The sequence below is a fragment of the Pinus tabuliformis genome, chromosome 6 (genome assembly GCF_031772625.1).
Source record: "Pinus tabuliformis cultivar Carrire ecotype Pingquan chromosome 6, CPIR1, whole genome shotgun sequence".
Taxonomy (NCBI): Eukaryota; Viridiplantae; Streptophyta; class Pinopsida; order Pinales; family Pinaceae; genus Pinus; species Pinus tabuliformis.
Window position 1 is genome coordinate 396,955,683 of NC_142292.1, and position 12,074 is coordinate 396,967,756.

Consider the following 12,074-nt stretch of genomic DNA (forward strand, 5'->3'; position numbering starts at 1 on the left):
AAAATATTATATAAAATAAATATTTAATATCCATTGTCTCACTTTTTTACCATTAGTATTCATACATAATTATATAAAATTTTAAATGCAATAAAAAGTGGCAAAAGATACAGCATAGATTTTTTTCACTATCATATTTCAGAGTACAATTTTATTAAAAACCATACATAATTATATAAATTAGTGAATGGAATAAAAAGGCACAAAAAATACGGTCTAGATACTTTTTTAGTATTAATATTCCTACATAATTATATAGATTTTAAAATGCAATAAAAGGTGGCAGAAGATATAGCATAGATTTTTTTCACTAATATATTACACAGTACAATTTTATTAGAATCCATACACAGTTATATAAATTATTGTATGGAATAAAAGGGGACAAAAGATACAGCAAGGATTTTACAGGTAAAAGTAGAATTGACTCAGTACCCGGAAGTCAATAGTTGCATCATATATTATTCCAATACTCTAAAGTCGACAGATGACATAAAAAAACACTCGGCCGACTCTCCAATCTGAGTCCCTGCTTTATTACAGTCATTTCCCACCACCAAAACATGCAGATTTCATATATAGAATGATTTATATTCTGTACAGAGTTAACACAGACATGCAAATTCCTGGTATAGAAAGATTAATATTATATAAGGAAAAGTCACGAGAACGAAACAAAAGCAGTCACGAGAACGCCTTCTGTTTTTAACTAATTTGCCTCCTTCCGATTGGAACAATAAACGTGAAACATGTGCCACAGATTTTTAATTTCCCACTGAATTCAGCATACGTTCTCAGGCATAGCAGGCCAGTCAGTGCATAACTATTTATATATAGAAATGATGAGTGAGTATTGCCACTCAAATACTGGGATTCAATAAAATTATACTGCGATGTCGTCGTTCCAGCCAGTGGGGGAGAGTATCATCGCTGAACAATCTGAGAAAATGGAGGATTTTGTTGAAGAAAATTCATGTGAAGTTGAAGGGGGTGTTACGACAAGGAAGATGTGCATGCGAAAGTTATTGAAATACGCTGACAAGGTGGACATGGTATTAATGACATTAGGCACACTGGGGGCACTGGCTGACGGAATGTCCACGCCAACCCTCTTGATTGCCACCAGCGGATTGGTAAACACTTTAGGGAACGGATCCACCACTACTCATCCGCAGCATTTCATGGATGAAATCCAAAAAGTATACTATCAACTTTTCGTTACTTATACTTCCAGTGATATATATATATATATATATATGGCACTTGTTTTGTGCAGATTCATAGCATCTAAATAGCTAATTATGTAATCTGTTGTCTAAATGCAGTATGTTTTATATTACGTGTACATTGGCATAGCAGTGTGGATAGCAGCATTTTTGGGTAATTTTTCTGCCTGATTCAAAGCATATTTATTGTCATTTTCAGGTTTGTGTCCACCAGCTTAAGAATTACAATTTTTTTTTTTTTGACAAAGATGGCGTTGTTGTTGGAATGTGATTTGCAGAAGGATTTTGCTGGACAAGGACAGCAGAGAGACAGAGCTTTTGTATTCGCACAAAATATTTGTACGCTGTGCTGAGGCAAGAGGTTGGATTCTTTGACAAGAGAGGCAGCAGTATATCAGAGGTTGTAACAACTATTTCCAATGACACTTTTGTTATTCAGGATGCCCTCAGCGAAAAGGTATGATCTTCCATACTAGTTAATCAGGCAGAGTATCATAATAATTTTAAATATTTAACACATGTTTCAATTACAGTTTGAGTAAGTTTAAGTTTAATAGTTAACAGCATGTGTTTCTTCTAGAGGTCACTAGTTCAAAACCAGAGGTGTAGAGTATATATGTTTTACTAGACTTAACAGTCAAATAGTATATCTGGTCCCAAAACAAGGGGTTTCATACACCAATTTGGTATTTGGCTTGGCCCTGACCTTAAAACTGGACACTGATATAATAATAACTCTTGTCTCACAAACAAGGAGTCTTATTCACCAATTTGGTATCTGGCTTGGCCCTGACCTTAAAATTGGATAAAAATAATAATAACTCTGGTCCCACAAACAAGGGAGTCTCATACACCAATTTGGTATCTAGCTTGGCCCTGACCTTAAAATTGGATAATAATAATAATAACCTTTGTCCACAAACAAGGAGGTCTCACACACCAATTTGGTATCTGGCTTGGCCTTCACCTTAAAATTGGACAATAATAATAATAACCCTTGTCCCACAAACAAAAAGGTCTCATACATAATAATAACCCTTGTCCCACAAATAAAAAAGTCCCATACACCAATTTGGTATCTGGCTTAGCAGTTACCTTAAAATTAGATGATAATAATAATAATAATTCTTGTCCCACGAATAAAAAATCTCATACACTAATTTGGTATCTGCGTTGATACTGATATTAAAATTCTAAACCCAGGTCTGATATCATGTGTTACCTTTTTTCTCCGAACTTATTATATACGATATTCAGAACCTGATAGTGGATATAACGGGAAGATTTAGAGGAGTTTGTGCTCTTATAACCGCCCAATTAGCAAAGTAATTTGCTCGTGGGCATGTGTTGTGCTGCTTTTCCAACTGACAAACCAACACCATTTTCTTAGTTGCACTCAGAAATTTGATCTTCACTCAGAATGCTAGCTCAAACCTGATAAATGTATATGTGGATTTTAATTTTTAAACATGTACTTTATTTTCCACTTTGCAGGTTCCAAACTTCCTGATGAATACAGCAACATTTGTTTCCGGCTATGTAGCTTCATTCTACTTGTCATGGAGATTAGCATTGGCAGCCTTCCCTTTTCTTGTATTACTTGTGGTCCCAGGATTGTTGTATGGACAAACACTGATGGGACTTGCTCGTAGAATGCAAGCAGAATGCCAAGGAGCAGGCAGGATTGCAGAGCAAGCACTGTCCTCTATCAGAACAGTGTATTCTTTTGTAGGAGAGCAGCAAACTATGGAAAAGTATGAAGCTGCTCTGAATGATGCAGTAAAGATAGGCATTAAGCAGGGGCTAGCCAAAGGTTTGGCCATTGGTTGCACTGGAGTTTCATTTGCAATCTGGGCATTCCTGTCTTGGTACGCAAGCATATTGGTCATGTACAAAGGGGAGAGTGGTGGAAACGTCTTTGCAACAGGACTTTCACTCATAAATGGAGGCCTGTAAGGATCATTAACCTTCTAATACATGTTGATGTAATATATTCGGTAAGCATTTAATTTATTGTGTTTTGACATGTAATTGGTGTGTTGACAGGTCTCTTGGAACTGCTCTTCCTAACATTAAATACATTAGTGAAGCTTGCATTGCTGCACATCACATAATACAGATGACTGAGAGAGTACCAGCAATAGATTCTGACGACAAAAATGGGCAGGTGCTGGACAAAGTCTGTGGAGAGATCATTTTCAAAAATGTTGAATTTGTATACCCGTCCAGGCCCCACACAAAGATCTTCCATAACTTGTGTCTTACAATTCCTGGTAGCCATACTGTGGCTCTAGTTGGGAGTAGCGGCTCTGGAAAGTCCACAGTAATTGCTTTGCTAGAGAGGTTTTACAATCCAGTGGCAGGGGAGATCATGGTAGATGGCATAAATATTAAGAACCTACAGTTAAAGTGGTGGAGAAATCAGATAGGACTAGTGAGTCAAGAACCAGCCCTGTTTGCAACCTCCATTAAAGAGAATATCGTGTTTGGAAAACAAGGATCAAGTATGGAGGATGTGGTTGCTGCAGCAGTGGCTTCCAATGCACACAATTTTATCAGTCAACTGCCGGAGGGATACGACACTCAGGTAAACCGTAACTATAAATACTTTTTTCTGTCTTGGTAGTACTAGCACGTATCCATCTTAACTTCAGATCCGTTATGAGTCAAGGGTTACCCAATTGGCAATAAACATCATCTTGTGGATCTGTAATCCATATGCTGATGCAAATGTATACAAACATCTATTGCAGGTGGGGGAAGGGGGAGTGCAGATGTCTGGAGGTCAAAAACAACGAATAGCCATTGCCAGAGCTTTGATAAGGAATCCCCCAATCCTTCTGCTTGATGAAGCAACGAGTGCATTGGATGCAGAATCCGAGAAAATTATTCAAAATGCCCTCAACCAAGCTTCCATGGGACGCACCACCCTAGTTGTGGCTCATAGATTGTCTACAATTCAAAATGCTAATCTAATCTCAGTGTTTCACGGTGGCCAAATAATTGAATCAGGTCCCCATGAGGAGCTTATTAATAAATCAAAAGGAGCTTACAGAACACTATGGAATATGCAGCAGCAGACAAGGATTGAAGAAGAATTACGGGTTCAGACTCAAGTTTCCTTTACGAGAACAAGCAATGTCAATCAAGTTGGCAGATCAAGCCCTCAATTGATAGGCAAATCTGTTTATTTGGACAACACGACTACAACTAACTCACCCATGAGCTGCAGGGCCCTTTTTTGCAGATTGTTGGCATTGAATGCTCCTGAGTGGAAAGAAGCCATGGTTGGCAGTACATGCGCTATTATATTCGGGGCAGTGCAACCTGTTTATGCATTTGTCTTGGGAAGCATGATCTCTGTCTTTTTTGTCAATGATCACAAAGAAATGAAATCAAAGATAAGGTCATATGCCTTGGTGTTCTTCTCTTTATGCCTTGTTTCATTCATTTTAAATCTCCTACAGCACTACAACTTTGCAGCTATGGCAGAATCACTCACTAAACGGATACGCAAGAAAATGCTTGCCAAGGTCTTGACATTTGAGGTTGGATGGTTTGACCAAGAAGATAATTCCAGTGGGGCAATTTGTTCCAAGCTTGCCAACGAATCCAATGTGGTGAGAGAACAGAAACAACTACATTCATGAGTATTATTCGATCTATTTGTTATGTTTATTGTGAGGGTGGTAGTTTTAAAAATGAAATGAAATGAAATTTTAGGACCCAAAAAGCTGTACGTTTACTTTCTTCCACCAACTTAGCAAGCTTTAAAGTTTATGCATTGCTTCCCCTCTCATACTCTACAAATTACAATCCAGCTAAATAGCTATAATATCTATTCTTAAAATCTATTCTTATCTATATTATCTAGAATACTTTTCCTGCATTGTAATATTTACACAGCCTACTTGTTTATCTGGCAAGATTGGCAAGCCACGTAAGTCCCCAAGACTTTTATTACTTTATTCAGTGTTGTAGTCTTTAAATTCTTCAAAGGCATGATGGTGTTTGATCTATTCCCTTCCATCTGTCTGTTTGTGCTGTTAGATAGTGTGAGCTTACCTTGAATTGGCATATCAGATGTTTCTTGTGAGTTTACAGACCTTTTTTTTGAACTGATATATGAGATGTGAGCTACATATTTGCAGGTTAAATCTTTGGTGTCTGATCGTATATCTCTTGTCATCCAAACCCTCTCAGCAGTGATCCTGGCAATGACATTGGGATTAATAGTAGCATGGCGACTTGCAATCCTGATGATAGCTGTGCAGCCCCTTACAATTCTTTGTTTTTACACCCGAAAAGTTCTGTTGACAAGCATGTCCAGCAAATCTGGAAAGGCCCAAAATCGGGGCAGCCAAATGGCAGCTGAAGCAGTGGCAAACCACAGAACAATCACAGCATTGTGTTCCAAAGACACAGTCTTAGCACTATTCGCAGCTACCCAATGGGGGACTCTTAAGGAGGGCCTGAGACAGTCATGGTTAGCCGGTTTTGGAATAGCAAGTGCTCAAAGCCTGACATTCTTGACTTGGGCTTTGGATTTTTGGTACGGTGGAAAGCTTGTGGAACAGGGACTGATCAGTTCAGGTAGTGTATTTAAGACCTTTTTCATTCTCGTAAGCACTGGGAGAGTGATAGCCGAGGCAGGAAGTATGACTTCAGACCTAGCTAAAGGTTCATCTGCCTTAAAAGCTGTGTTCGGAATACTTGACAGGGTCACCAAAATCAATCCAGATGATTCAGAGCAAATAAAGCCACTGAACATCCAAGGGGACATTGAGTTCAGAAAAGTAAGCTTTTCCTATCCAACTCGGTCAAATATGATAATATTGAACGAATTCAGTTTGAAGATTACCAGAGGGAGTAGTTTAGCTTTGGTTGGGCAGAGTGGATCAGGGAAGTCGACAGTGATAGCACTGATTGAACGATTCTACGATCCATTTCAAGGGATGATCACAATCGATGGACTGGATGTAAAGACATTAAACTTGAGATGTATAAGGGAGTTTATAGCATTGGTTGGACAGGAACCGACTCTGTTTGGAGGTACCATCAGAGATAACATCTTATATGGAAGACCTAATGCAACAGAATCTGAGATTATAGAGGCTGCCAAGGCTGCCAATGCTCACACCTTCATATCGTAAGGATCACCTTTCTCTTATTATATAAACAAGAATGCCAATAATATATATAATTCTAACGTTGGATGTGGATATTTGCAGGTGTTTGAAGGATGGGTATGACACATATTGTGGGGAGAGAGGAGTGCAACTGTCTGGAGGGCAGAAGCAACGCATTGCAATAGCAAGGGCAATCATAAAGAATCCTGCAATTTTGCTGCTGGATGAGGCAACCAGTGCATTGGATGGTCAATCTGAGAAGGTAGTGCAACAAGCTCTAGATACAGTTATGGTGGGAAGAACTACTCTGTTGGTCGCCCATCGATTATCAACCATTCAGAGTGCAGATTCAATTGCTGTGGTTCAGAATGGGGCGATTATTGAACAGGGAATACATGCAGAACTGATAAACAAAGGAGGGGCCTACTCAAATCTAGTTAGATTTCAACAATCACATCCAAGAATATCACCATAAATGGCATGATATTCGCATAACAGACTAGAAGTGTAAGTCGTCAAGAAAATTACGTTCATGTATAAACCTGAAGGAGATATGGAATATTTAAAGAACTAATCAACTCCCACCAAGTATCAGATAATTATTCAGAAGACTGTATATTGAGTTAAAAAACCAACAGTCTGAGGCATATGCTGAATAGTTGAACATAAAACAAACGGGAAAAACAGAGTATGCACAGCAAAATCAATAGGAGAATGGAGTTAATCTAATCTTATTAAACTTGCATAGCTATGCAATGTAACACCCCGTCTCTGTGCATCCTGTTTCTTTAGTTTCTCCTCAGCGTAGATGTTGGATCTCATTATTACCTCATGCTTCTTAGGATCTTAGGATTGTGGACATTATCATCTTTTTCTTGTTTGAATGCTAGAGCAATATGTTCAACATTCACCTCATAAGACTATTCTAGATGTTTGCTTACCTGGTTGAATAGAATATGATGTTATGTACTCACATATGGATTGTTATTCCCATGTATCATTTATAATTGGAATCCATGCATTACTTTGATGTTTATCACTGGTGACTAAAAGATATAATATATATTGATAAATGGTGGTAATCCATGATATAATATATATTATTGATTATGGTGGTGATCCATGTTTTACCATGACTAAATGGTTCGGTGAAGAGAGTGTTGATAACATCACTATTGGTAAAAAAATTGGCAAGGGTCCAAAAAAAATCTTCTCAGAAACATCGACATAAAAATCAGTAAATTGCGGCAAACATTAAAGAAATATGGAGAAAGCATTGATATATATAATGTAGTGGATGCCAAATAAAAAATGATACATCAAAGTCGATACTGGATCCTAAACCTTGATAGTTGTCTAATCAAGCACTAAGAAGTGGAGAACCAATACAAAATGACACCACATTTATAAATACATCTCATCATCCTAAGGTAGATGTACAATGGCAAAATAAACAAAACTATTAGCGAGATATCTGATATCAATGCCCTCTCCCCCTTTTATGGGAAAAGGTCATGGGATGTTTGTTAGGCTCGCCCCTAACAACAAAAGGCCCTAGCCCTGCACCAAATGTTTGACGATGACTGATGGATGTAGAACTATGTTCATCAATCTCTGTAGAAGGTGGTGTTGATGCTAGTACATCCTCCTCTCGCTCCTCCTCCTCCTCTTGCCCCTCATGTTGTTGTTCCTCTTCTAACCATGCAAGTGCCTCCTTCATGATAAGCAACTCAAACTCCACCCACCACTTAGAAAATACACCAATATTGTCTAAGGAAATGGTATCCACATCTAGTGCTCTCTCCATTTCCCTCATCCTAGCCATTGTAATGGACATACACCAAGTCATTGAGACATGAGAACTCCAAATGATAAGAGGGTTATAAAAAATATAACGAATTTTCAGGGTCATAGTATATTAGGGTGTCATAAATTACAAATGTAATTTCCCTGTTGAAGTTCTAAGTTCTAACTTGTTGCATTTCTTTGAGTGTATTTTTTCAAATACACTCCAATTATGCTCACACCCTGAAGCGCTAAAAGTTTGCTAAGGATTCTAATGGCTATTTCTATAAATTTGGTGCCCATGCACCATAGTTTTCCACCAAACATGTACAACAAATAGAAAAGAAAGAGAGCTAAATTACATTTCATTATAGTAGAAAATAGAAGATAAATAAAACATAATTAAGCTTTCAAATAAAACACAATAAAATATCTAAAGCTCTAAATTCTAATGACTTATGCAGCATCAAAGTGGTCCTTTCATCAACAACATCATCAAATCCAAATAGTATAATACCATCTTGATATCTCTTTATCTCACAATTGAATGTGTTGTTAATCTCGGCATGAAGTACCATCTTATGAAGACAGTTGTAGAGCCCTTCCATCACATTGCCATCAAAATCAAAGTTGCATTTGTTAAAAAAGGCGGGGTTGAGGAAAAGCGTTGTTGCATGAACAAGTCGATGGAGCATCTTGATTCATTAACTATCAACGAAATCCCATAACATCATTTGCTTATTAAACCCATGGGTAACCTTGCCCACATAATAGGCACAAATAGTTTCTTTGGCCCTATCCATGGCCTCATGCAAATAGGCCATTGCAGGCTTATCACTATCAACCAATCTTAGAACCTTTACCAAAGATTCAATAACTGAGCACACTTCCTCCACTCCTTCCCAGAAAGACTTAGTATACACCAATATAGCAGTTGATGAGCCTTGTAGCAAGAATGCTACAACTCCCAAGGCTACCGACTTTTAATTATCAACTCGGGGTTCGTACAAACTTAAGAGATATCTGCACTATATGTGCAACATACAATGTGTCATTCCTTTGTTGTCATGATGAACTGAAATCACAGCCTAAACTAATTGTAGAAAATGAACTGAAATGGAAACCCTTACCTATTGCAAGAAATGAAGTACAAGGAAAGAAACATATTCTAATTGCATAAGGATCACAAACTAAATGTAAAAGAAACCTAACTTAACCCTATTTATCACATGTGATAATTTAAACTAAATAAGAATGGAATTTGATCTAGAGAGTGATAATTGTTGTGTGCATGAATAAATATAAAATAACTTTTTCCTTTTTATCTTTTTATTCATATCAAATTCAGAAGCCAACTGCTTCTTACACTGAATGGTTTGAGGTTCACCACTTGACAAAAACAAATAATCAACACATAGTAGTAGGGTCACAAATGCATTCTTCACCACCTTAAATATTCTCCCTCTTTCTAGGAGAACCCTCTAGCCCCAAAAAATGCCTTGTATTTGTCAACACTTCCATCTACTTCATGCTTGATCTTGTATATCCACTTGAAAGTCACTATTGAATTCCCTTTTGGCCTCGACAGAATATCCCATGGTTCATTCTTCAAGATGGTTGGTATTCTTCATTCATGACCTCCTTCCATACTTGTTGGCTAGTTAATTCTTCATAATCGGAGGGATATGCATCAATAAGATCAGTCATAAGAGCTACACAGATAAAAAAAATCTTTTAGGTTTATTAATATCTCTAGATGTGCTATTAGGAGTTGCATGTCCTTTTGCTTCTTCTAATGTAGATCTAATCGATGTTGGTCTCTTTCTGATCTCTAGAAAAATAATCAGTTCAACTAGTTCACAAGGCCCTTCTGGCTCTTTATGACATTCTATACAACTCGAATGTTCTTACTTTGAATCCTCCTACTTTACTTCATCATAATAATCCATGGAGACATCCTTAGACTTCTAATATGCAACAACTTTCTTATCTAAAGTGACATCTCGTCTAACCTCAATTTGTTGTTGCTTTAGAATATATATTCTAAAGGCCTTTGATGATTCACTGTAACCAAAAAAATTCCTTTCTTTCCTAAAGGTTCAAGCTAGTTCCTTTCATCCTTAGGAACATGAATGTAGATAAGGGAACCCAATATTCTCATATGTACAGCCTATGGATTTCATCTAGAGAATGCTTCTTCAGGAGTCATATCTTCCAGAATTTGATGAGGACTTATATTTTGAATGTATATAGTTTTCAATGATGATTCTCCCCATAATAACAATGACAAATCTTGATCATGCATCATGGCCTTGACAAATTATTCAATGGACTTGTTCTTTCATTCTACTGCACCATTTTGTTTTGGATTATAGGGGATAATCAAATCCCTCTTAATCCCATCTTTATTACAAAAAGAAACAAATTATTTTGAGGTGTACTCTCCTCCTTTGTCAGATCTCAAAATCTTGATCTTCTTACCTATCAAGTTTTCCACTCCAACCTTGAATTCTTGAAACTTCGTGAAGACTTCATCCTTGGTATTCATGAGATAGATCTATGCCTTTCGGGAGAAGTCATCAATAAATGTCACATAGTGCAATGAATCTCCAAGTGATCTTACAGGAATCAGTTCACATACATCATAGTGAATTAAATCTAAAACTTCTTTAGATCTATTGCCACTACTTGTAAATGGTTTCTTGATTTTTCCAAGTGCACAACCTTTACAAAAACCTTCATGATCTATCTACAATTCAGGGATACCTGAAACTATTTGATTCAATTCAGACAATGCTCTATAATGAAGGTGACCATATCTTCTATACCATAGCTCACTTGGATTGGTTTCTCTATGTACAAGGACTTGAGTTGGTTGACCTACAATCCTATAAAATCTTCTTTCATGAATTCCAATAACCCTAGCATCATCTATACTATATCACTTGGACCATACAACTACTTTTCCATCCATAAAATCTACTCTATTTCTTTTGTCTTCTAAACATGAAATAGAGACTATATTCTTTTTCAAACCTTGTACATAAAGGACATCGTTGAGATGAAAATTGTTGCTATATTCTAGCTCAATTGATGTTTTTCCAACTCCTTTGACTACATAGTTGTGTTCATCTCCAAGTTATACTCTCTTTTCCATTATGTTAGTAATATTTTCATGATCTTTGGTCATATGCCTTGATGCACCACTATCTACAGGCCACATATCATCATCATCTGCATTAGAATCTATCAGAGCATAAAAGTAAAAGAAATATTTGTCACCTTTAGGCTTCTTTGGATGTTCATCTTCAACATTGGCTACTGAATCATGTTGTTTTACCTTTCTATTTTTGTTGTTAGCCAATTCAGTACAATGCTTTTTGAAATGTCGAAATTTCTAACAACCATAGAATTGAATTATTGCCACATCCTTCTTCCTTTGGGGAGGAGGTGATCTTATTCACGACTTCTTGTTTTGAAATCCACTTTCTTCTTTCTTCTACTTCTCTTGAAGCGAGTTTCAAGTGCTTGAAAAGATTCTTCCTTTTTATCTCTTGATATAAGCCTTGATTCTTCTTAAACACAAGAGGTCCATAATTGTTCAAATGAAGGATCTTCCTTCTAGCTACTTATACCTATTGCAAATGCATCCCATGATCTAGGTAGACCATCGAGTGTTTTAGTCACAAGTTCGTTCTCAGAAATAGTTTCTCTAATTTCTTTAATTTGATGTCTTATTTGTGAAATCCTTACAAAACATGAATCCATGGTTTCAACATTTGTCATCCTTACATGAAGCTCATTCTTCAAGCTCATGGCTTGACCAACATTATTGATAATGCATATATTGTTAGTGCATCATACATCTTCTTTGAAGTATCAAGCTTTGCAATGTAGTGAATTATATGATCTTTGATGGATTCCATAATATGAC

General features: G+C 36.9%; 1 protein-coding gene across 1 annotated transcript; it reads left to right on the plus strand.

Moving 5' to 3' along the window:
• Nucleotides 1–878: 878 nt before the first annotated feature.
• Nucleotides 879–7,366, plus strand: LOC149258975 (putative multidrug resistance protein). Its single transcript, XM_089417070.1, has 8 exons — nucleotides 879–1,199; nucleotides 1,326–1,380; nucleotides 1,505–1,683; nucleotides 2,721–3,178; nucleotides 3,273–3,813; nucleotides 3,980–4,846; nucleotides 5,378–6,375; nucleotides 6,458–7,366. Exons 1-8 carry the CDS (start codon nucleotides 894–896, stop codon nucleotides 6,828–6,830), a joined length of 3,777 nt encoding a protein of 1,258 aa, XP_089273196.1. The 5' UTR covers nucleotides 879–893; the 3' UTR covers nucleotides 6,831–7,366.
• Nucleotides 7,367–12,074: the final 4,708 nt, after the last annotated feature.